Source organism: Globicephala melas, chromosome 21 (genome assembly GCF_963455315.2).
Source record: "Globicephala melas chromosome 21, mGloMel1.2, whole genome shotgun sequence".
In the NCBI taxonomy this organism is placed as follows: domain Eukaryota; kingdom Metazoa; phylum Chordata; class Mammalia; order Artiodactyla; family Delphinidae; genus Globicephala; species Globicephala melas.
In genome coordinates this window covers 12865892-12891892 of record NC_083334.1, presented here as the reverse complement: position 1 = coordinate 12891892, position 26001 = coordinate 12865892, and the positions used below count along the sequence as shown (strand labels likewise).

Genomic DNA, 26001 nt, shown 5'->3' with positions numbered 1-26001 from the left:
CGGGGACTACCGGCAAGCCGCGACCCGCTCTCCGTCCTCCCGCAGGGCCTGCCCGTGACTCCCTTCTCCCTGCCCCCGGGGCCCGGCGAGGCCTTCGGGTTTCCCTCCATTTACCTCCAGACACTCGCCGTGGGCGGGAAGCCGTGAGTCCTCTGCGGCTGGCAGGACACGCAACCCGCCCACTGTGGCGGGACCGAGTCTTCAAACCTGGCGCGGAGGCGGGGCCGGGGCGGGAAGTGGGGAGAGCGCGGGCCAGTGAGACGACAGCGTTCTGGGGTAGGACGGGGACTGAAAGGGAGCGGAGGCCGGGAAGAGCCTAGAATGGCCCGGAAGCGTGCCTGGAAGCCAGGAGCTCCCGGGACCCGTGACTGGTCGGTGTTCTCGGGCGGAGCGGTGTTCTCGGGCGGGACGGGGCCTGTGAGGAGGCGGTTCTCGGGCAGTGGGAGCCGGGGCCTGACTGACGCGTCGGCGCGGCGCGAAGCTCGCAGAGCTGAGGGGAGGGGCCGGGGTGGGGCCAGAGGGGGCGGGGCCTGCTCGGGCGCCTACCTCTGAGCGCGGCTGCGGCGGAAGCAGAGCAGGAACCGATCCCAGCAGAGCGAGTCGGTGGCAACGCCGTGGGGGCTGAGAGGTGAGATATGCCCTCGACGCTTCTCGCTTTGGCGCCATAGGTCCTGGGCTGGTTCCCTCCACTCTCCCAAGCTCAGCGCCTGCCCCGGGGAGACGGAGGAGACTGACCTGGTCAGGGCGGCGGATCCTTTGTTTTGGCGCGACAACGGGGGCGGGGACGAGCCCTGAAGCCCGCAGATCGAGAGACCCGGCCCAGGGACGGGAGGCCGGGCCGCGGAGCAGAGATCCGGCTGGAGACGCCGAGCCTGGGGGACGGGAGGCCGGACCGAGGATCGAGAGGCTGGGCCGGGGGTGGTGGGAGACCCGCGTGGGATGTGGAGGGCGGACAGCGGGAGGCTGGGGAGCGGAGACCCAGCCGGAGACGCCGAGCCCGGGGGACAGGTGGCCGGGCCGAGAATGGGGGGTGTCGGGAGACCCGGGTCGGGTCGCTGAAGCCTGGTAGCAGGAGGCTTCACACGGGTCGCTGAACCGGGGGAGGAGAGGCGCGGGAGGCCCAGGCGGAGGCGCTGAGGCCGCGGGGGTAGGAGGTCGGACCCGGGAGCGGGAGGCAGCGGGGATCGAAGGCTGAAATTTTAATCGGGAAGGTGGTGAGGAGGCTGGGCGCGGAGAAAAGATGACCTGAGGGCAGGAGGCGGGCCGGTGCTGTCCTAAGGGCTCTGGCCCTCAGGGCTTATCCTCCCATTGCTGGTGAGGATTTGGTCTCTGCTGCCTTCTTTGTCTAGATATTATCAGGTTGACGGGTGACTCCGCTTTCCAAAGAGGTAGTTTCAAGTATTAAACTCCTATTCACTTTCAGACCTGAAGGCCTCCATGCGTCCTTCTAGCTCCTGCGGGTGACTATGTATCCATGGCCCAAATCCCTTAGGCTTTAAAATCCCCTCAGCCCATGTTGAATAAGAGTGCCTTAGTCACTCTTGTTTTCAGTGGGTGTGCTCTCAAGCCTTACTTCCCAAGGCAGCTGTCTCTTTCCCAGTTCTCAATAAGGGGCTCCCAAGCCAAGAAACTGGGAACCAACCTTATCAGCTTCCTCTCCCGGCCCCTCCAGTTAGCCGCCAAGCCTCCTGGCCCTCCTAAATATCCACTGGATCTGGCCGCCTTCTCTCCATCTCAGATTTAAGCCACCCTAAGCTCTCAACTGGCTACAGGAGGCCCCTCTGGCCCCTCTCCAGTCCATTCTTTATAGCACAGGCTGAGGGATCTTTACAGAATAAAAATCCAGAAAGCTGTTCCTTTGGTCATAGGATAACCCAGTCCCTTAACACGGTTAACAAAGCCAAGCATAGGTTGGCTCCTTGGTCCCCTTCCCCTGCCTAATCTTTCATTATGGCACCGTTTCACTTTCTGCAGAGCCATTGCTGACTTTAACACTAACTGTTCTCTGCCTGGAACACTCTTGCATTCCCTCTCTCTTCCCATCACCACACACTTGCTTGAGGAACTCCTATTTATGTTTCTGTTCTCATTAAACATTTCAATGTTAAATCTAGCTATTATGTATTCCTTTGGCATCCGTCTCATCCTAAGAGGAAAGTGTCATATCCTTTGCAGTTGCTTATTTTTACACTCTCCCCTATTAGCTCCTAAGCAAATTCCACAAGGAACTGTGTTTTTCTCGTTATCTTGTTCCGTATTGTCTTTCCCCATATTTGGGGCCTGGCACAAATGAATGCCAATACTACAGTATTATGCTTTTTAATAATTATGCCCTATGTAGAAAAAAAAATCCTATTTTAAGGTTGCTTAGCAAATTATAATTAAATGATGCGGACTAGAAAGGAATGGTAGAGTTGAAATGCAGAGTTGCTGCAACAATGTGTTTATGCAGGATCGTATTAGGTGCTAAGCAAGCTGCATAGACCAGCCTGTGGCAAAATGCGCTCAGCCACTTTGAATGTATTGTAGTTACGTGATGTCTAAGAAGGAAATACAAAGCTTAAATCATCCCTATCCCAACCTGATGGTTTTGCTTTGCTCTTTTGCAATGAAGGCTTTTGAAAGTTAGAATGTGTTTTAATGAATGAAGGAATGAACAGTTTATTGGAGTGTAGCAATAAAACCTGTTCCCAGTAAGAAAGAAGTGAAACATTGTATCCAATTACATCAGATTTGATTTGCTATCCTGAAAAAGAAGTCTTACCTCCTGCGATTTTTTTTATTATTATTTCTTTTATTTTTATTTTTTATTTATTTATTTTTTTGCGGTATGCGGGCCTCTCACTGTTGTGGCCTCTCCCGTTGCGGAGCACGGGCTCCAGACGCGCAGGCTAAGTGGCCATGGCTCACGGGCCCAGCCGCTCCGAGGCATGTGGGATCTTCCCGGACCGGGGCACGAACCCGTGTCCCCTACATCGGCAGGCGGACTCCCAACCACTGCGCCACCGGGGAAGCCCCCTCCTGCGATTTTAAGAGACTGACATCTGATAGAGGCAATTATAATGCTTCTTTTCTGTTTTGCTTTCAAATCCAATTTAACACAATCTCCTATTGGTTCATCCCCCTTCTGATGCTGGAAAGCAGTCTTTAGTTTCATGAATGGCATTAGGTCAGTTCTGGTGCCCAGTATCAGATAGTTCTTTAGGCTCTGCCTCAAAGATGGGAAGCACTGGTGTTGGATCTAAAAAAAGATGTGGAATTCTTAGACTGTTAGATACTGGTGTACACATTTAACAAATACAAATGTAATGGAGGGGGATAGGTACTCTGCTGTCATAGGACCCGAGGCCACATCCCAAGGGCAACACTTCCTATTTCATCCATAAATTAGGCAGGAGTAATATACATACCTCGCAGGGTTATTATAGGGATAAAATGAGATAATGTCTGTGACAGTGCCTTGTAAATCTCTTAAGTAATGTTGTTAATTCTCTGCCTATTTTGATCTTCAAGTTGCTTATAGAGTTTCTGCATTAGGGTAGAGTAAAATAAAGTTATCTATTTTGTACTGAACACTGGCCATCTGTCTTGTTGATCCACTTTTGAATACAGTGAGCGCTGGTGCGAGTCACACATAGGGGTAGGATCTTGGTCTCCACTACTTCAAACACTCAGGGTTTACGACTCTGCACACAGTTGGTGTTCAGTCAATTGTTATGGTACAAATGACAAATAAATAAATACCACTGACCCTGGCTTTTCGCAGTTTCAGACCTTCTCTGGCAGGTGGTTGTAAAACTGAATCACTTCTAGAGGAGTGATTCTCAGTGGGAAGGAGGAGGCCTTACAGGTTATCTATAATTTTTATAAAAGGCATCCAAGATCCTTCATTCTACATTTATTTCATAACACAATATTTAGGTCTGCAAGGACTTTTGCATTTTTCCTTCTGCCCCTCCAGAGATACCATCTTAGGACAAGACTTCAGGTAGGTGAGGGAAACAGACCCCTTGCACTTAGTAAGCATTGTGTCCTTTCTGGCTTGTGGCTTTTGAGTAGTGGGGAAGCCCTCCTGTCTGTGTCTTCCTGGTGGTGTGGTCCTTGCCAGAGAAAAAGAAGGAATGGTTTTGTTTGTGTGGCACAACTGAACTTACTTAAGTTTCTTCTGTATTTAATTTTACTTGCCATGTGTGAGATTCCTCCTTTATTACAAAATAAATATTAGAAGTCTGACTTTTACCAGGCCCAATGACAATATCCAGTTTGGTGACTCTTCCCAAAGCAATTGCAGGGACCAGATGGGAAATGATTTCAATAAAACCTCTAGTACGTCACAGCAGAAATCTCCTCTTGTCCAAACTGTTGTGAAAAAAGTATTTTCTTCTTTCTGTTTCACTTACCAAATCTGGAAACATGACTGCTTTTGAGACTTTGTCCTCTCTAATTGGTAATAAATATAATCCCGATGTTTTTCAAGTTCTTTGGCCAAAGTATGGGCCACCCTCCTTGTCTGTAGGTTCTTGACCAGATATGGAGGGCCAATTCTCCTACACCGTTGTACATAAAGGACTTGAGCGTCTGCAGATTTTGGTATCCCTGGAAGGAGGAGGAAGGGGGGTGTCCTAGAACCAATCTTCCATGGATACTGAGGGAGGACTGAATAATCTCCCCACAAGTCATAGTGAAAAGGCTTCACCTCTCCTTTAGAGGCAAATAGAGACATAGGAAAAAAGTGTCTGAATGACATCCTAAATGCTTAGTATGAAAGTTATTCATATTTTGTGAGTAATTTTACTTTTAGAAGTAAATTACCCAGTGGCACCCAAAACACCATAAACATCATTCCTGGTTTCTTCGTGAGTTGGAATGAGTGCACTTTATACAATTTCACTGTCCTTGCAGTCAGTTTCTATCATGTTTATGTATGCTTCCTCTCTCATCTTAGTGTTTCTAGGTTGTGGATTTTTGTTTCCTTTCTTGAAATTATTGATAGTATTGCCCCTCCTATGTAGAACTAAGCCATGTAGAAGTGTGGGAAGCTGACAGATCTGAGTTTGAATCCAGGCTCTGCCATTTAAAAGTTACTTAACTGCTTTCAGCCTCAGTCAACTGAACTATAAAATGGAAATCTCATTATGCCTCGAAACATCGTTGGAAGGACTAACTAGAAACACGTAAATAATGAATACATGCATAGATAAATGTACCTTTTAGCTCAGAGTCTAGCCCCTATTAGCCAACAGTAAGAGGACCTGTTATTACACAACGCTCAAATCACATATTGTGTTATGATTCTTTGGGCTTTTCTTTGGCTACCTGTTTTGGTAAATTTTTACTTATAATTTTTTTGAAGATACTCGTATTTGTGGAGATGATTCAGAAGTGAGTGATGTTGGTTCTTATGTCTCATTTTGAGATTTAAAACCCGTTTGGTAGGGCAAAGACCAGGTTTTAGACCTTACCTCAGTTTCCTTATAGGACAGGCACCAAGAACAACCCACTGATGGGTGACAGGTTAACTAAGTAGGAATAACTTAAACTGGTTATCCTAATTTAATATCTCATTTTGAAATTCTACCATAGGCACAACTTTCAAGCCATTTTTTTAAAAAAATAAATTTATGCATTATTTGTGGCTGCGTTGGGTCTTTGTTGCTGCGCGCAGGCTTTCCCTAGTTGCGGCGAGTGGGGCTACTCTTCGTTGCGGTGCGCGGGCTTCTCATTGCAGTGGCTTCTCTTGTTGCAGAGCACAGGCTCTAGGTGTGTGGGCTTCAATAGAGGCTCGTGGGCTTAGTTGCTCCTCGGCACGTGGGATCTTCCCAGACCAGGGCTCGAACCTCTCTCTGTCCCCTGCACTGGCAGGCAGATTCTTAACCACCACACCACCAGGGAAGTCCTCAAGCCTTTTTTTTTTTTTTTTAACATCTTTATTGGAGTATAATTGCTTTACAATGGTGTGTTAGTTTCTGCTTTATAACAAAGTGAATCAGCTATACGTATACATATGTTCCCATATCTCTTCCCTCTTGTGTCTCCCTCCGTCCCTCAAGCCATTTTTAATAACAGGTTGTTGTTGGTTATTTTTCCTAAAATGTTGATACTTTGTAACTTCATATAGAAATTTCAATTTTAGAAATTAATTTTTATTCCTCTCTTTGAACTCTGTAGATAATTTATTCTGTTTAACTTCATTGTGGCATTATGCAACGGTCCCTTTAGTTGGCTAACCACAATAAAAAATTGGGAAATCATTGCAACTTTTCACTTTAGGAAAACACAGCCTGAAATGCTTATGTACTTTAGAGTGACAGTAAATTTCTACTGACAACATTTTTTAACTTTTGAGAAATCTGACTGTTGTAGCTTCAGTGGCAAGTATTAAAGGGATCTAGGAACTCAGAGACCTGATTCTAAGACCCAGGTTCCAGGTTGCCATCTAATGTCAATTGATCTACTTAGAACTTCTCTGGGACCCAATATATGTCTAGAAATTTATTATCATCAGCATCCTGAATTGATGGAAAGAATTACATACTCAGTACAGTAAGAAACAATTAGCATTAAGTCCATTGCGGTGCTACAATATATTTGTTATTTTTATTATTTTTTTTTTTACTTTTTAAATAGCTTTATTAAGACATAGTTCACATACTATACAGTTTATCAATTTAAACTATAGAATTCAGTGGTTTTTAGTATATTCACAGAGTAATGTATCCATCACCACAATCAATTTTAGAACATTTTTATCACCCCAAAAGGAACCTCATAACCATCAGCAGTCATCCCCAATTTCTATCCAAACCCCTAAACTTAGGCAACCACTAATTTACTTTCTGTTTCTATGGATTTATTCAAAATTTCATTCTTTTTTCTGGCTGAGTAGTAATTCATCATATATATATATATATATATACACACACACACACACACACACACACACAATACATTTTTTAAGCCCTATTGTATATTTTCCTATTTGTGTTTTGTCAAATGAAAGTGTTCTAAGAACTTAAACTCTCGTCATCATATAGGGCATTTTTTCCCCTTGGGGGACGATTTTTTTTATCCTTCTGAGATGAGATCACCATGTCCAGAATAACTTATATTCAGCCAGGCATTAGCTAATGGAGGTGAGGTAATGCTGAGTGTCACTCTTAAGTAAGTTCTGCAGGAACAAAAGCTCTGCTCCCAAGCGTGTGGATTTGGTGCTTTCACGTGGGAAAAGCAGATGGTGACAAGCAGAAAGCAAATGTGCGCAAGTCTGATGCAGTGAGGATTTTATTTATCATTATATAAATTTTCCGTAGTATATGAAGGTCAACTGACAGGACTGGGTGAAACAGAGACTCTGCTCTTGAAGGGCACACACAAAGTAGTGTGCGCATCGGGACCCAGGGGAAGGAGCAGTGACCCCATAGGAGACTGAGCCAGACCTACCTGCTAGTGGTGGAGGGTCTCCTGCAGAGGCTGGGGGGGGGGGGCTGGCTGTGTCTCACCATGAGGACAGGGACACTGGCAGCAGACAACCTTTTCTTTCAACTAAAGTCAAATGTGTTTCAAACCATTGTCTCAGTTTGGAATTTAAATCTCTCTTTTGAAACCCAAAACTGAGCAATGCCTTTTTTGTTCTAGTCATTATCTGCCTTCTCGCTGATTTCCAGTGTTTCTAGTTTATAAATTACACACAGTAGGCTCAGAAAAACTCATAATTACTTCTTTTTCTGTTTGTTTTAATATTTTTGTTGAGTTTAGTGTCTCTTTCATGGTGTCAGTTTTGCTTGAACAGTCAATGATTTCTTGGTTATTCCCTTTTTCTGTCTGCCTGTGTTGCTTGTGATGGGACACTGGGATGGCTGGACTTATCTTCGGAGTTTAGGTGCCAAATCAGTTGGGTTTGGCAAACAAGTTGGATGCCAAACTCCAGTTTGTGTTATTTGCTAATGTGGGTACTCTGTTTACCAGGTTTTAATGTACACTTTTATTCCTTAAAACCTGCGGGGAAATACTCTGACTACTCACTATTCAGCCAACCATAAGAAAAGAAAGGGACAATCCCTCAACTGCTCCAAATGCAGCTCACCAAGAGATGACCCTAAAATCCTCCTTCCTTCCACTTCTACCCACTTCTATTCCACTTCTAATGTTCTCTCAGCTCAATTTCCCAAAATCATTCCCGTCACCTCAGGAATCTTTCCCTGATATTTCCTACTTTCTGTCTCAGCAATTCCTCAAGATTTCTGCTCCAGGATCCTTGTTGATTGCATATCAGCAGAGTAAAGAAAGTGAAATAGGATGAGGGAAGACATCTGGGAGAGGTGACCTTTCAATAGAGACCCGAGTGAAATAAATCATATTATCTTATATAATATTATATAACATAATATATCGGTGAGACTAGTATTCCAGGTAGTGGGAATAGCAAGTGTGAAGACCCTGAGAGAAAATTATTTTTAAGCCGTTCAAAGAATCCAGTGGGACCAGAATATAACATGCTACTTGCTTATTGGTGGAATTGAGAGAGGAAAAACCATCACTATGTCATGGTGTTATGAGAGTAACAAATACACACACATAAAAAGCAATCCAGGACTTCCCTGGTGGCACAGTAGTTAAGAATCCGTCTGCCAGTGCAAGGGACACGGGTTCGAGCCCTGGTCCGAGAAGATCCCACATGTCACGGAGCAACTAGGCCCATGCACCACAACTACTGAAGTCCAAGGGCCTAGAGCCCGTGCTCCGCAAGAAGAGAAGCCACCGCAATGAGAAGCCCATGCACTGCAATGAAGAGTAGCCCCTGCTCACTGCAACTAGAGAAAGTCCATGCACAGCAACGAATACCCAGTGCAGCCAAAAATTAATTAATTAATTAATTTAAAAAAAATCCAAAACAGAATAAAATGAAAATACAAGAAGGGTTCTAATTACATGCTAAGTAAATATATAGGTGGAAGAGATTAATTCTGGCATGGTGGATCAGGTACGATTCTGTGAAAGACTTTAAAGGAAGGGGTTTATTTCTTTATGTAAAAGTGTGAGTTTGTTTGTTGACCCTGCCACATGACTTCATAAAGTCGTCATCATTGGTTAAAAAAATTTAAAAAAAAGGGAACAAAATACGTCATAGTATTTGTTCCTGAGAAATCCTTATCAGATAGAAACTGTTTTAAATACTAGTCTTAAAAAATTCAGATTTTTTTTCTTTCAGCCATCAGCTACCTTACTGAAACAAAATTGTCTATTTGATGTCTAATATTGGAAATTATTAATTACTATTACTTGTATTAAGGCTAATAAAGCTGAATCGTTTTTAACTTTTTTTTTGTTGTTGTTGGTTTTTGTTTTTTTTTTTTTGCGGTATGCGGGCCTCTCACTGTTGTGGCCTCTCCCATTGCGGAGCACAGGCTCCGGACGCGCAGGCTCAGCGGCCATGGCTCACGGGCCCAGCCGCTCCGCGGCATGTGGGATCCTCCCGGACCGGGGCACGAACCCGTGTCCCCTGCATCGGCAGGCGGACTCTCAACCACTGCGCCACCAAGGAAGCCCCAGAGTGATCTTTTTAAAGCATGCTGTCCCTCCTCTGCTTCAAGCACTCCAATGGTTTCTCCTTCTTGCAACAAGGATAGAATCAAAGCTCCTCTTGGCTCCTGAGGTCCTATATGATCTTGCCTTTCCCACTTCAATTCCCTTCACTCCTTCCCTTCCTTTTCCATGCACTAGTCGAACTGGTTTTCTTTTCTGCACCTTGAATACACGAAACTCTTTCAGGGCCTTTGTACTTGCCAGACGTTTCCCCAGCAAGGCAGCCTCTCTGGCCTCTATGTCATTTAGCTCTTTCTGTCAATGTCACCTCAGAGATGGCTTTCCCAGCCTCCTCAGCTAAAGTAGCTCACATTACCAGTCTCTCTATTACTCTACCCTATTTTGTTTTCTTCATAGCCCCTATCAGTATCTGAAATCTTATTATCTGTAATTATTCTTCCTTTCTAGAATGAAAGTTTCTTGAAGGAAGGAATTTTGTTTTGTCTTCCACTCTGTCCTAGAGCCTAGAATGGCACCTGGCACAAAGCACATGCTCACGAAGTATTTGCTTATTGACTACAAGATGATTCATCCCAGTTGTACACAGCATCCTCCCTTAGTTTTCTAGAAAAACTGCAGGAAGTAAGATGATAGAAAAGCAAAGAGCTTTTGTAGAAATGCACAGCAAAGACTGACTTTGAGAGAAGGTGAAACGCTACCCCCTTCGGTGGTTCCAAAATGGTGACACTTCCTCTCCATATTTTTTTCTCCATCTTCCCCCACGATAGGTGCACACAGTACTTAGGGACAGAGGAGGAAGGAACTGAGCTTTGGAGAAGAGAAGAGATGTCTCCTTAATTTTTAAGAGACCTTGAAAGGGGGGACTTTGGTAACGAGGAGGTGTGGGAAGATAAAAAAGTTCTGGAAATGGATGGTGGTGATGTTTATACAACACTGTGACTGTCCTTAATGTCACTGAACTGTACACTTAAAAATGGTTAAAATGATAGATCTTATGTATATTTTATCACAGTTTTAAAAATTTAAATTTAAAAAGGGAGGGAGCCTAGGACTTTCTGTAAAGGCTTTTGTGGTTGAGTGAGTCCTTTTGACGGGGTGTGTATTCTTTTAAGATTTCTGATTTTAGCGTGGGAATTAGGTTAAAAGTTCTATTTTGATTGGAATTTTTGAGATAGGCAGGACTTCTAGAGGCTGGAGAAAAAATTTTTGTCATTGTTTTTCTGTATTCTTTATTTAGGGAGGCAGATTGCCATAGAAGTACCTTTGCTTTGGGGAAGCTAGAGAAGACATGGTAGAACTCCAGACAGGTAGTAAGGAACTGGCTTCTTCAGAGGCAGTAGGGAAGAGTGGGAAGAAGGGGGCCTCCATCACTAAGCTTTGCGTCTGTGGACAAAGCCACTTAATCACTAGGAGTTAGGTTTCCTGACTTTTCAGATTGTTGGGAAAATAAAAGATAAGATGCCTAGCACAGTACCTGCTGTATAATAAATGCTCCGTAAGTGAGAGCTGCCTTGATTAGAAGGACTCACTCACTGTGGGAGGTAAACAGAATTGTCTGACAGAAGAATGAAAGCAGGAACTTTAGTTTTTACTTACAGGTTTCCTAAAGCCGGTCCACCACCTTAAATGAGAAAGTGGGATTTTCATGTCTAGTTTAAGAGTAAAGATTATGTGGAGGTTTGGAACTTCCTGGTGCTGAATCTCTTGGGAATCTAAGCATCATAGAATAGTGTTATGTGAGGTACACCGTTTTTGGTTTTTGTTTTAACTGCATTGAGTTGGAAGGCAGAGTTCTTACCAATGACCAGATCTGTTGTAATAGAAACAAGTTGCAGTGTGTATCTTGATCTGGTGGGGTATCCAAATGTAAAAATGTATCAGGGGCTTCCCTGGTGGCGCAGGGGCTTCCCTGGTGGCGCAGTGGTTGAGAGTCCGCCTGCCAATGCAGGGGACACGGGTTCGTGCCCCGTTCTGGGAAGATCCCACATGCCGCGGAGCGGCTGCGCCCGTGAGCCTGCGCATCCGGAGCCTGTGCTCCGCAACGGGAGAAGCCACGGCAGTGAGAGGCCCGCGTACCGCAAAAAAAAAAAAAAAAAATGTATCAGGCTGCACACTTCCTATCTGTGCACTATGTGTACTTCATAGCTCAATTAAAAACGAAAGAGAAATGGGCGACCTTATGCATACCTTTACAAAGGATTGTTCTCAGGTTTGACTCGCAGAAGCCTTGAACAGTAGAGGTGAAGCTGGGAGAGTGATGGTACTGCTAATATGAAAATATTCGTATAGTGTGTTTATTTAGAGAAATAATCATTGGAATAATTAATGCAGTGATCTTATAATGGCTGATTTTGATTAACATCTATTTTCTTTATATTCTAGTTAATAAAAGTATCCATGGAGAACAATGAAAATTCAGTGGATTCAAAATCCATTAAAACTTCAGAGACGTGAGTATTTAAATGGAATCTCATACAAGCAGAGAAAGATGGGTGTATGTAGTACAGCAAACTTTGAGGAAGCAGAAAGAATATGGGCTTTCAAGCCAGAGAGGCCCAGATGACTTCCTACCTCCTGTGACAGCTGCATGGCTATACACATGTTAAATTATCCTCTCTGAATCTCCTCCTTAAAATAAAACTTTCACGGAACTGCGGGGAGGTGGGAGGGTGCCTGACGTGTAGTCAGAAACCCTGCCTTAGTAGCAGAAGGATGACCCAGGAGAGGCAGAGGCACCCTCCGAATCTCTGTGCAGGATGAGAGGTTTGTGTTTGGGGGAGATTTTTTGGCCTCCTGTTTATTTGTGAGTTTTAAGGCCAAAATAAAATGCCAGTTCTCAGTCTGGGGAAGAATTGCCTGGTTATAGATTATCTTTTACCCTTTGTCTCAGTCTTCCTTTTTGGAATATTCTGCTCATTAATGCTTCCAATAACCAGCAGGTGGAGAAAGGGAAAAGATAGAACTCAAACACTCTTAATTCATGTCTGTTATTATCCATTTGGGATCTCTTGTGGTACATTTAACTCTAAAAGTTTATTTCTGGGGTCCAGTATTATTATTCTGGACCATCCAGGGAATTATAAACTAATTTTAGTACTAAACAATACTGTTACAGCAGAGCTATTAACAGGTTACCAATAAAGATTTTTGCAATATTTGTTTAGCAAAGGAATTTGCCTAGAAATTAACCTTTTGAAAGGCAGTCTCATTTTAGAGGTTTCTTGCCTTTTTTTAAACCCTTTTAAACTGATTTACACATTTTCCTACCTTTTCCTATCATACAGAACATAATTTACTATTTTAAAAGGTAGTAATTTACTATCCTTTTCCAACAGTATTTTTAGAATTGCATATAATGTGAAATACTCCCAGGTTGAGTGTGTGGGTACATGGACGTTAGGTATCAGTTTTTTGCTGTTGTTTCCTGATTCCTGGTCCAGGTCAAGGATCAGGTTTGCAGACTATTTTGGTCAAGTTTTATTGAAGCATAGCCACACCCATTCGTTTACATATTGTCCTGGGCGACTTCCACCAGCTGGATGGAGTGGGCTGCAACAGAGTCTGTACAGGCAGCCAGCCAGCCTAAAATACTTAATATTTGGCGCTTTGAGAAAAAGTTTATTGACCCTGGTCTAGATAACAGAGGTTTTTGGATAAGTGACCTTTAGACAAGTATTTTCAATTATTTACAACAGTGATTCTATGTAGCAATAAATTATTAGTTTGTTCAGTGCACAGGGTTTAAGGAACAATTTAGGAATTGTGATAAATATTGTGTTTTGGGTCATAGTTGCCTTTTGTTTATTTCCCTATCATTTCAGGGTAATTTTTATGATTTCACTCTTACCTTGAAGGATAAAATATTTTAGAAAGTTAAAAGAAATTTAAGTATAAAATGAATTTGATGAAATTTTAATAAAATTTAGAGGAAAGCAAAATATAGAGATTAAAAGTCTGAACTCTGAAGTTCAACAGATGCTTTCAGCCTTGGGTCTGACACTGTATCTTCATAACCATCAGCCTCATAGTGGTCACTTCCTCATCTGTGAAATGGGTTCTTGTGAAATTTTAGTGAGGGAAAGCCTGTTGCACACAACTTGGCATATTATATTCAACAAATGTTAACTGTTCCTATGTGTTAGAGAAGTTGTGTCCATGTGAACAGCAGCATTGGTCATTTCTCTCTTTGTAAACTGTTGTTTGATTTCCAAACAGAAAGATCTTACATGGAAGCAAATCAATGGACTCTGGAATATCCTTGGACTATAGTTACAAAATGGATTATCCTGAAATGGGTTTATGTATAATAATTAATAATAAGAACTTTCATGAAAGTACTGGTATGTATCATAAGATAGTTTTTAATCCTTTACAAGTATTTGTACCATTTATATTTGGTGTAGTATAAAAAACAGAATTGATGTTATTATTTAGTAAACTAATGACACAGAAGAGCCATGAAGTAGAGATAGAGCAGGACCCCATGGGTCCTACAATTCAACATGAACTCTTAATCTTCTACCCATCATCAAAATCTCTCCCTCTTCTATCTGTATGTTTATCTCTTCTGACCTGACTTCTGTGTAACCCTTGCTTCTTTATCTTCCTGCTCCCTCTTTCATGTTAATGGAAGGATCTCAACAAATAGTAAGTAGAAGTATTTTTCCATTCCAGGAACTGTGCAAGGCACCTCACAGAAACTGTCTTGTTTAATTCTTAGAGCACCTCTGAAAACTAACCACCATTAGATGCCGAAAGGTTAAAAATCCTTGCACAGAGTCCCACAGATGATTTAGTAGCAGAACTGGGACTCAGCGTTGGTGCTCTGAATCCACTTTCTATGCCACTTCACCTGTGCCTTCATTCATTCTGTTGACTTTCTCTTCTTCCCCCGAAAAGAAGACAGACTCCCCAACCTTAAAGAGACCTTTCTTTTACCCTGCTGCCTCTTAAGCTTTGATCTGATTTTTGTCTCCTTCCCTAAATCTTAAAAACACGTACTTTAAACTTGCCATCTTCACTTCTTTCCATCCCTTTGATTCTGTTTTCTCTGTTTCTACCTCAACCGCTCTGTAGAAGTTGCTGTTAGGTTCACCATAGCCTGATCACCAGATCCCGTTCTCAGTCTCTATACTATGTATAGCTTGAATCTAATAATACTTTCAGAGGTTTTTTTTAAGAGAATGTAAAAAATAAAATCCCTCACGATCCTAAAAAGCTATTTAACATCTTACTGTATTACTTGATATTTTTTCCTTGACAGTTTCTTTCAAAGCTTAATTTTATCCATAATAGTAAGCAATATTGTATTTTGCTTGTTCCATTTAATGTAATATAAGCATTTTTTGTGTTGCTGTATAATTTTCATATCTGTTATTTTAATGATTATATAATATCCCATTCCCTAAATATAATGTTCACTTGACTTGCATAATTTACCATATGAATGAACACTTTGGCTGTTTCTTCATTTTTCATTTTTAAATTGGTGCTGTGATAATTCTTTGAATTTGCATATTAATTGTATTAGAATTAATTTTAGTTAAGGAAACTAGAATCTGCTGATTCAGTTTAGGAGGCTGTCTACCAGAGTGCTGGTGAAAAGGGAAAGAAGCCAGATTACACTGGAAAGATAAGCTGGATTTGATGTTAGATTCATTATAAGGAGTGAGGAAAAAGTAGTTGAAAATGAGTGTCTAAACCTGAATGGCACCATTTGTATTGCTTTCGGCTCCAAGTTGAGATACAACCTTCAACCGTTAGGTATTCTGCCTCACGTTGCTAGTTATAATGCCCTCGTCCCATAGAATTTTACATTGTTGAACTTATTGTAGTTTTTTTTCCGTCCAGTTTTATTGAGATATAATTTACACACAGCACTTATAAGTTTAAGGTGTACAGCATAATGATTCGATTTCCATAGATCATGAAATGATTATCACAATAAGTTTAGTGAACGTCCATCAACTCCAATAGATACAACATTAAAGGACTAGAAAAAAGCTTTTTTCCTGTGATGAGAACTCTTAGGATTTCCTCTCTTAACAACTTTCATATATAACATACAACAGTGTTAATTATGTTTATCACATTGTATGTTGTATCTCTAGTACATCCCGAGTACTTACTTATCTTTAAAGGGGGAGGGGGAAAATTGTTCTACTCTCCCCCCAAAAATACTTAGGCCTGTAGTCTGGCTTTAGCCTTAGAGTGAGCCCCTTTTCTGCTTTGAAATTTGAAGATCAGGTTCTCACAGCCACCTCTGACAGCCTGGTATTTTTTGTTCAACTACTAAGTGGCTCACAAACCAGGACCAGAATTCAGTCACCTTGTCACACAGCTGCATGGTGTCCTCAGCCTTTCCAATGTCAAAACCTTGATGAGCTTACTTTAATTTTATAAAAACAATATATGGCCATAATATACATTTCAGAAATTACAGATTAGCAAAAGAAAAATTGAAATCACTCCTAATCACACTACTCAGATAATCAACAATAATTTGGAGCTAGAAACATCTAGGCTTTTTTCTATGCATATGTGTTAAGTTTACTCAATGTGTGCCCGCCCCCTGCAGCACTTTAGGGTTTTAAAATCTGAATTCACTGTTCAGTCAATCTGTACGTGTATGTGGAAGGCGCTGTAAAGGCATGAGGAAAGCCCAGGACTCCTGGGTACAGTCCGCTCACCAGCTTCAGTACTTTATTCAAGTTCCTGGACTCCTCTGTGCTCCCACATCTGTGCAAATGAAGCCAGTCATGATAACGGTCTCATGGTGGTTAGAAGGCTTAATGGAGACCACGCAGAGCAGAATGGCTGATGAACAGTGCTAAAGTGGCTAGTGGTTTGTGGGGTTTTTCCTGAAAAGGTGTTATGAAAGTACTAATGTATCTTAGAATTGTTGGGAACTTGAAATCAAAGAAATAGTTCCTCTGGGTTTGTGAGGTGTGTATTGATACATAGGTGTGTGTGGTGGTATATGTGTGTTTGTGTATGTACAATATGTGTGTGTGTGTGTGTGTGTGTGTGTGTGTGTGTGTATATATATACTTATTTTTTCTTTAAAGTAGGATCCTATGCTTTTTTTTTTAAATGACCATTTTCCCATGGCAAAATTTTGTCTACAAAATTTCAGTGGCAATATAGTCTCCCATTATATAAATGACTTTTAATTTATTTAACCAAACCTCTCTTGTTAGGCATTTAAGTTTGTTTTTCACTATCTAAGCAGCTGTGAAAGACGTCTTTGTGACTGTAACACTATAACAGTTTATGTTATGAAGTGTCTTATAAGCTAAGAAATGAAAGAGACTCTGTGTCACCACGATCAGAATATTGAATTTTCTTAGCATTTGCAAGGAAGAGTTTACTGTAGATTGTGTGAATCACTGAATAGTTCATTTCAAAGCAGTTTATGGGTCTTTTTTAAATTTATTTTTATATGTTTTTTACTTTTGGCTGCGCTGGGTCTTCGTTGCTGCACACGAGCTTACTCTAGTTGTGGTGCGCGGGCTTTTCATTGCTGTGGCTTCTCATGTTGAGGAGCACGGGCTTTACGCGCGCAGGCTTCAGTAGTTGCAGCATGTGGGCTCAGTAGTTGCGGCTCGCGCACTCTAGAGCGCAGGCTCAGTAGTTGTGGTACACAGACTTAGTTGCTCCGTGACATGTGGGATCTTCCCGGACCAGGGCTCAAACCCGTATCCCCTGCATTGGCAGGCGGATTCTTAACCACTGCGCCACCAGGTTAAGTCAAATTTTTTTTTTTAATGCAACTAAAAGTAACTTTTCTGTTCAAGGGATGGCATGTCGGTCTGGTACAGATGTAGATGCAGCAAACCTCTGGGAAACCTTCACGAACTTGAAATATGAAGTTAGGAATAAAAATGATCTTACATGTGAAGAAATTTTGGAATTAATGTACAGTGGTAAGAAATAAAAGAATGATCTTCGTTGTCCAATTTATGTTACAATCTAGCTGTAATTATACACATATAAAAGTAAAGCATGAGAACTGGAACTAAACTGTACACAATCCTACTCCCTCTCTCTCTCTCTCTCTCTCTCTATATATATATATATTTTTTTTTTTTTTTTTACTCTATATATTTTATGTAAGTAAAACAAGTTATTCATACCAACTCACTAGAGTGGTTTGAGGTGTGTTGCTCTGCCCTAAGTTGGGTTTACATGATCTCTTAGTTCTGTTCTCAGGTTTCTTCATCTTATTCCCATACAGTGCATATGAAATGTCTGAATAAAATTGCATTGGTTTTCTGATGGTTTTTCTTGTTTGTGAACGTTTTCCCAGTTTCTAAAGAAGATCACAGCAAAAGGAGCAGTTTTATTTGCGTGCTTCTAAGCCATGGCGAGGAAGGAAAAATTTTTGGAACAAATGGACCTGTCGATCTGAAAAAATTAGCAGGTTTCTTCAGAGGGGATTGTTGTATAAGCCTAACTGGCAAACCTAAACTTTTCGTTATTCAGGTAAATATATAACTGAGCAACCTGGTTATTGAGGATTCATTAGGGATTAATTTACTCAATTGTGGATTATCAAAAAAATTTATTTTTTTCCCTGAAGCTACTGAACTATTGTTAGTTTTTTGTTTATTTAAACTACCACTTAGGAGATAGAGAATAAATTTTAATTTTAGACTTCTAGCAAAAGGATTCTGCATAATTAACATCAATTTTTACAGAGCCTTTGCATTTCTTAGAAATAACAGTTGTACATGTACACACATATTTTTTAAAATAAATGTTTAGTTTCCTTTTCTTTTTTTAAACTTTTTAAATAAATGTTTATTTTCAAACCTCTAGGCTTGCCGAGGCACAGAACTGGACTGTGGTATTGAGACAGACAGTGGTGTTGAGGATGACATGGCCTGTCAGAAAATACCAGTTGAGGCAGACTTCTTGTATGCATATTCTACAGCACCTGGTAAGAAACTTACTAATACTGAATGTTATATGTAGATTTTAAACAATGAAGAGTGTGTTCCAAAGGCTGTCATGATTTTGATATCCATAAAAAGCCAACCTGGGGCTCCCCTGGTGGCGCAGTGGTTGGGAGTCCGCCTGCCAATGCAGGGGACACGGGTTCGAGCCCTGGTCCGGGAAGATCCCACATGCCGCGGAGCAGCTAGGTTCGTGCGCGACAACTGCTGAGCCTGCGCTCTAGAGCCCGTGAGCCATAACTATTGAGCCCATGTGCCACAACTATTGAAGCCCGCATGCCTAGAACCCGTGCTCCGCGGCAGGAGAGGCCACCGCAGTGAGAAGCCTGCGCACCGCGGCAAAGAGTGGCCCCCGCTCACTGCAACTAGAGAAAGCCTGCACGTAGCAACGAAGACCCAACTCAGCCAAAATAAGTAAATAAATTTTTTTTTAAAAAGCCAACTTGTCTGTAGTTTAGGGTACCTTAACCACAGACAAGTCTCAAAAAGTTGTCTTTAGCAAAGTTGGGCTAGAAAATATGCATCTATAGGAAAGCATACTTACATAGTGTCATTCATGAACTTGATACCACATGGAAACTGTATTAAAACATAGGACAAGTCAGAGCTTTGCCCACTTCCTGGAATAGGAGAGAACTGTGTTTTCCAGGAATTCTTTGGAAGATAGGAAATTGAAAGGATAAGCCTGAATAGCATATGCGCAGGTAGAAATGGAATGAGGGAAAATAGAGTTAAAAATGATTTATGAATAGGTTATCAACCTCCACTTTTTTGTGGTTGTATTATACATGTCATCATATAAATAAATATTTATTGATCATACAACTGTTTACTTATACAACTAAGGGTGTCACAAAGTTTGGAAATATAGGGCAAATGTATTTTTAAACAGTATTACATTTTTAAATATAGTCAATGTGACTTCTTTTAACCTCCAGGCATCTTTCCAGATAAAGTACTTTCAAATTAAAAGCAATGGATACAGGGAATTCCCCAGCAGTCCAGTGGTTAGGACTCAGTGCTTTCACTGCCACGGGCCTGGGTTCGATCCCTGGTCGGGGAACTAAGGTCTCACAAGCCGTGTGGCACAGCTGAAAAAAAGGAATGGATCCAATAGTTAATCTGGGAAAAGAACAATAAATACACTATTTCCCCTTTTTGGACTTTTGAGTATACTATAATGTGTTTATTATACTCTATTCAGATGCCCTGTAGACAAATTTAGGACACTCAAATATGTGTGCATATGTAAGCAGGTTATTTCTTGGATAAGCCAATAATCTGATTGCAACACGATGCTACTTATAATGATACTTTTCATTTCTTTGCTTTTGCATCTTCTGCACGTTACCCTTTTCTTCCCTATTGGAAGGGAAGCCCAGGAACTAAAATTCTCAGTAACTCAGTGGTGAAGTTAGTCCACAACTCTTCCTTGTCGAAGCAGAGGTATACATACATAAAGCACCCATTTGGTTTTTGTTTTGTTTTCCCCTGGAATCAAAGGTGTCATTTATTTATTTATTTATTTATATGGCTAATAATACCTATGGATGTTTATGCTTGTTTTTACCTTCATGATTATGTCGTAATTTATTAAATCAGCTAACATTGGATATCCATGATATTTTGGTTACATTTTGCCTTGTAGGTTACTATTCCTGGCGAAATTCAAAGGACGGATCCTGGTTCATCCAGTCACTTTGTGCAATGCTGAAACAGTACGCTCACAAGCTTGAGCTTATGCATATTCTCACTCGGGTTAACCGAAAGGTAGCAATAGAATTCGAGTCCTTTTCCAATGATTCTACTTTTCATGCAAAGAAACAGATTCCTTGTATTGTGTCTATGCTCACAAAAGAACTGTATTTTTAATCACTGAAGAAATGGATGATTTTTTTTTTTAATCTGTATGCCAAGTGAGGAAACGGTGTGACTGATAAACTATATTTTCCTCTCTCATTTAAATCTAATCTAATCCCCCAGGTGATACATGGAAATGTGTCACTTTCATAGCAATAAAACTACTATGAAGCTACCTCAAACACAATCAGGTAGTTGATATTGAATTTAATTAAGAATAAATAAAAATGGATAATGGTACAGTCATTATGAGAGGAAATGATTGTAAATTAACAGCTCTCATAATTAGCAAGTTTTAGTGATTAGGCTATGCTACAAATTTTCAAGGAATTATGGAAGAATTTAAACATTGCTGTAATGTGTTTCAGTGATATTGACAATGCTCTTGTTTCAGAGAACATGTTCTGGTTTTTGTCAAACTATAGACATGATGATGTGGAATAATGTATCCTCGAACTTGGTGGTCCATGTGCATGGTCAAATGCTTGAAGACCTTGATCTTAGAATTAGTATTTGGAGACAAGACAATAGTATTTTTACATCACCCATCTGAGCATATGGTGTTGTGATGTCTGTCCCGAGCATGTCCTTGTTGTTTAAAAAAAAAAGAAAAAATCATGTTTAGTATTGAAAAAGGAACTAAATGTTTTACTTGAGAATATGCAGGAAAACTAAGTTGACTCTCTCAGGTTAAATGCAACATTAATAGAGGGAGACAGAGTTAGGAATATAAGGTGCTGAAATGCAACTCTTCCCACCAGCTGCTGGGCCTTGCATTCCCACAGAGTATCTGAAGGGCTCTTATGCAAAACCTCAAACTTTGATCACACTGATAGCAGCATGAATTGAAGAAATTCTATAGGAACATACTAAAATACAACTTACAGAATACACAGTGAGGAAGAAACAGTAAATCAATCAGCTGGGCACTTTTAATTAGAAGATGGCTTCAGCCTGAACAGGGACACAGCGCAGCCTATGTCATGAAGGCAGAGCCATAGACTACGGCTTCAGGAAAAGGAATGCTGGCTAGTTTCTTCATGTACATGGAGGTGTACATGGAGGATGCTCCCAAGGCAAGAAGCTCCAAGAAAGTGAACCAAATCAAACTTCTGAAATGGAAATTTTCAAAAGATGGTGAGAGTCATAATAAAAGTTGTAGCACTTTTTTTTTCAATTTTTTCAATGACAGCTTTTAATTGGATGTTAAATTCTTATCTGCCTTTCTGCAGATAGCACATTATATAAAATACAGCTAGCACCATTACCACTGTACTGGATACACTGAATAACAATTCACTTCTCACTTTACACCGAGGGGGAGAAGGGCTGCAGTTGTCAGCCTGTCAGAAATTAAGTATGTAAATTAATGCTTAAGTGTATGAATATGAATATGATTTACAAGACGCTCGGAGTGTTGTTGGGGGAAAATCCTGAGGTCTCTCATTCCCCTTCAACGATAACAAGTGCTCAGTGACCATGACAGACGGCACACAGACTTGGGTGTGGCCACTTGTGCACTTGGCCACCAAGCTTTGGGAGCTGAAGTACTCCCGAAGAGCAAATCCTGGACTCCTTCTGGAATGTCCCTTTCTGCCATCCATGAATGTCAGCCCATAAAAGCAATTTCATTAGCATTTCCTCATTTTCCAATATAAGCGGTGAGTGTGGCCCAATAATATGGGCCCTCAACCATCCTTTGCCAAGGATGGGAAAAATCATAGCACTCTTTGTAGTAAAATTTTTGAGCATGTTAAGTTGTATTTTGTTGACATTTATAATCAAAGGAGAATGATACTGTTGTGATCATATACGGTTCTCTGAAATGAAAGGACCATGGCATGCAGGACGTTAGCAGTCATTCAGTCTTCCCTCCTTTGGTGCCCAGGGAAACTGAAGGCCAGAGAGGAGAAGCAGCACGGCCCGAGCCGGGGACAGCAGGCTAGGAGCCTCCTAGCTCAGGAGATGTTGAGCCGTCCCTGCATCGCTGTATCCCGCTGCTTTTCCGTCTGACATTTCCTGTGAGCCTTCTTTTGCTGAAAGAAAGGAACTCACGTTTATAAATGAAAGCTATTTGTTTTGGCTATATCTGTAATTTTTTCGAAGTCAATGAAGTATCTTAAAGTGTGTTCCTGTGTGACAATTTTTTTTTTTTTTTTTTTTTTTTGGCGGTACACGGGCCTCTCACTGTTGTGGCCTCTCCCGTTGCGGGGCACAGGCTCCGGACACGCAGGCTCAGCAGCCATGGCTCACGGGCCCAGCCGCTCCGCGGCATGTGGGATCCTCCCGGACCGGGGCACGAACCTGTGTCCCCTGCATCGGCAGGCGGACTCTCAACCACTGCGCCACCAGGGAAACCCCTATGTGACAATTTTATTAAAAATTTGTTATTATGAATTTTTATTTCCAAATATAAATTTTAACTTAAAATTACCATCACATTCAAGTGTTTGTTGTTGTTTCTGAGGTGCTACTCACTGAAATTAAAATATTTTTAACCAAGTGCTTGATTTGGAAGGGCCAGAGAAGATGCAACAGGACCCTTTAATCAAATACTTTGAGATGGTGGCAAATTACCGAATAGGATAAGCAGCCTTCCTTTTCTCCCAGGTCCCTCTCAGAAGACCATTTCTAAAGTTACCATGATGCCAGGAAGGATACGAAGTTTGCAGAGATCACAGCCCCTAAATATGACCATATTTTTGTTTGTTTCCTTGCTTGGAGGAATGGGGAGTAGCAGAGTATAAAGGATATTGCTGAAATGAATCACTTCAACCCATAAATTTTTAGTAGGGTGAATAGAGGGTGGGGGGAAGAACTGGGGGCGGGGGAGGGTTGGAAAAAAACCTGTGATGTCCCCAGATGGTCAGCTCTGGGAGAGGAGCTGTGACAGGGGAAGAAGTCCCCTTTGTGTTTTATGTACCTAGAAAAAAAATATGAGAAAGTGCAAACATGAGTGGTTTACATTTCTTCCAGTATTTCTATAGTGAATGTACATTACTTTTAAGTCAGAAAACTAATAAAATTCTCTAATTGGGACTAGGGGATTCCTGTTTCCAAGGAGTAGAGGGTGACATGAATAACTCCCTTAAGACTCTTTTAAAGCTATAGTTCTGTAGTACGTTGATAGTAGAGCCCATTCTAATCTCTGCTAAATAAAGAAGTCTTCAATATTAAAAAGAAAAATACCAAGGCCAAGAACCCAATAGAAAAATGGACTAAGGGCCCTGAACAGACAGGTCATAGAAAAACACCAAATGTCCCTTACACCTCAGATGAAAATCTTAATCATCACAAGAGAAATTCAGATTAAACTAAGGTATCATCTGTCATCTAGCAGACGGACAAAAGACCTCATTTGACAACATTCTGTTGGCTGAGCTGTGGGGAAATGTATCCCCCGTTGGTGGGACCGCACAACCGCGTGTGGAGGAGAATCCGGCAATACCTATCCAATTAGTTACTCTTGAAGTAGCAATCTCAGGTCTTGGAGCTCAAACTGCCCATACACCCGTACATGTACAAGGTTAGATACACTGATGCATCCACACAGTGGAACACGACTTGCTGTAAAACAGAACGAGGAGGACCCTCTTGAACTGATAAAGGTCTCCAGCATGTATGATCAGCTGGGAAAGGACGAAACACAGAACGCCATAGACAGTATGCTGTAATTTGTGTAAAAAAGGTCTAGGGGGCGGGGAGAGCATAAGAATATGCGTAAAGCAACACCAGGAGGATAAAGGGCACTAATACAAATGTAAATGGTGGATGGGAACAGGGATGGAAGTGAAATTTCTTTTGTGTTGACTTTTCTATATCGTTTTGACTTTTTGGAACCGTGTCAATGTATTATTACCTGGCTTCAAAAATGGAATCAAATCAAGGGGGGATGGGGATGGCACAAAACTTTCAGGAATGAGAACATGGTTCCATACGGGGGTAGGGCTGGGAGGGATGCCATGGCTGTCCATAGCCATGTTGCAGGATTTTGTTTAGCTTGTTTATTTTCTTCTTTGCTTCAACCTCTGTAGGTATTAGCTGAGAAATTGTAACACGCTTGATATTAGAACTTGAGCCTAAAGTAATACTCAGCATCAGCTTTTTATAGCTCAAGGAGCAAACTAGACTATTCGTTTCTTAATTCACTCTCTAGTTGTTCCATCCTTATCCTTTGCAATATGATTGTAATAAATTATCACATGATGAGGCAGACCAGGAAATATCCATCAAAGAATTTTTGTGCACAGAATCTCTACCGTCTGCTACGTTGATAACTGAAAGAACTGAGGAACTGAAATGCTTAGGGATGTTCAGAAAAAGCAAGCATCTCCCTTTCAAGAAAATGTTTTTCCAGATTTAAAGTTGGTGCAAAAGCTATTAAGTAGCATGTTTGAGCTAAGAGGCCAATGTCTGATCTACACCTTATGCTTTGGTTTTAGGTGACTTAAATGTCAGCTCAGGGACCTAACAGCCTCATATACAGTTTCCCAAGAGGGAAGCATGTTTGGCCAATGTATTGAAAGCTAACTCACTGATTTTACTGAAATATTTCCAAAGACTCATTTCTGCCTGGCAGGTTTAAGGAGCATTGAGGAGGCCACTGTGGGTGGAGGGGAGTCAGCAGAAGGAGAGCAGGTGAGGCTAACAGGGAGATGCTGCAGAGTGGGGCCTTGAGGATGCTATACCTACAGATCCCACCTAGGGCCAGAGTACTAGTGCAGCGGGAAGAGGCTCCAACATCTAGGGACCCAGGAAAGGAGACCGAAAAGGATGGCCAGGGCTGAAGGTGGGGAAACAGGAGAGTATAGGGTGAGAAAGCCAAGGGAAGAAACTGCTTCCCAAGGATGTGGCCTGCTGGGGCAAACTACTGAAAATTCAGAGAAAATGAACATTTGAAATATGCATTGGATTTGTGACAGGAGGTTATAGGTGATCTTGACAAAGGGGATTCTGTGCAAATATTGAGGCAGAAGCCAGCTTAGAGAGGACTGCTATATGAGTGTCAAGTGAGGAAACGGAAATTAAAAGTACAGAAAACTTGAGAAATTGCCTTCGAAGGAAGGGCGGGGTTGGCGGGAAGAAGTAGCTAGAGGGGGAAATGAGTTGAAATGTTGTGTTGTGTGAGAGATTTGAGCATGTTTAAATGCTGATGGCGAGAATCCAGTCAGGAAAAAGACTGAAAATACTGGAGGGAAAAGTAACTGACAGTGTAGGGTTCCTAAGCAATGAGAGAGGGTTAAATCTGAGCTAATTGTGGGGATGCAGAGAGGAGGTGGGGGTTTTTTTTTGGTTTGTTTTTAACGGGAGGAAATATGAGAAGCTGGATGTGAATAAAGCTAGGCTTGTAAGTTTTGTAGCAGGAGGTTATAACACTCTATTTTTTAAGAAGTAGAAGACAATGACTGTGCTCAAAGTTAACTGTTCAAAGGGTTAGAAGAATAAGGAAGCTTTGAAACCATTGTCAAGAGCTGGAGAGTGAGTTGACGGGAGAAGTTTAGTGAGATCGCTGGGCAGCGTTTAGGACCCAGTTGAAACCAGCGATGGTGAATCACAGTGGTACCAGCCTGCCCTGTTGTGGGGTTTTATCTAGGATAATTCAGCTGCTTCGTATGTGTTGGCTTCATCCAACTTTGGGTAT

The 26001-nt window shown here is 41.5% G+C and overlaps 2 protein-coding genes and 1 long non-coding RNA gene across 12 annotated transcripts in view; 1 reads left to right on the top strand and 2 right to left on the bottom strand.

Annotated features, from left to right (window-relative positions):
• Positions 1-699, bottom strand: part of PRIMPOL (primase and DNA directed polymerase) — a 41160-nt gene extending 40461 nt beyond the window's left edge. For 5 of the 7 annotated variants that reach the window (XM_060291352.1, XM_060291355.1, XM_030830970.2 and 2 more), the window contains exon 1: positions 115-434. The gene's annotated coding sequence lies outside the window, so the exon portion shown is untranslated. Of the gene's footprint in view, positions 1-114; positions 435-546 lie in introns of those variants that run through there. The other 2 variants (XM_060291353.2, XM_060291354.2) reach the window with 2 other exon arrangements.
• CASP3 (caspase 3) lies at positions 257-21635 on the top strand. 4 transcript variants are annotated; one of them, XM_070044594.1, is made up of 7 exons: positions 257-371; positions 11926-11993; positions 13759-13883; positions 17340-17468; positions 17852-18027; positions 18364-18484; positions 20149-21635. In XM_070044594.1, exons 2-7 carry the CDS (start codon positions 11941-11943, stop codon positions 20370-20372), a joined length of 828 nt encoding a protein of 275 aa, XP_069900695.1. In that variant the 5' UTR covers positions 257-371; positions 11926-11940; the 3' UTR covers positions 20373-21635. The 4 variants fall into 4 exon arrangements, with proteins under 4 accessions (XP_069900695.1, XP_030686785.1, XP_069900696.1 ...); XM_030830925.2 differs by lacking the exon at positions 257-371 and adding an exon at positions 529-628; XM_070044595.1 differs by lacking the exon at positions 257-371 and having other exon boundaries at positions 13763-13883.
• The window catches only part of LOC115839328 (uncharacterized), a 48303-nt gene continuing 42318 nt past the window's right edge, over positions 20017-26001 (bottom strand). The window contains exon 4 of the long non-coding RNA XR_009560527.1: positions 20017-22396. This is a non-coding gene — a long non-coding RNA (uncharacterized lncRNA). The remainder of the gene's footprint in view (positions 22397-26001) is intronic.

What these genes read in the sequence shown, in the direction of transcription:
- CASP3 (XM_070044594.1), top strand. Translation starts at nt 11,941, where the DNA reads ATGGAGAACAATGAAAATTCAGTGGATTCAAAATCCATTAAAACTTCA. An exon ending in GAACTTTCATGAAAGTACTG is followed by an intron (nt 13,884 to 17,339) that starts GTATGTATCATA and finishes TTTCTGTTCAAG; the next exon opens with GGATGGCATGTCGGTCTGGT. An exon ending in TTTGGAATTAATGTACAGTG is followed by an intron (nt 17,469 to 17,851) that starts GTAAGAAATAAA and finishes ACGTTTTCCCAG; the next exon opens with TTTCTAAAGAAGATCACAGC.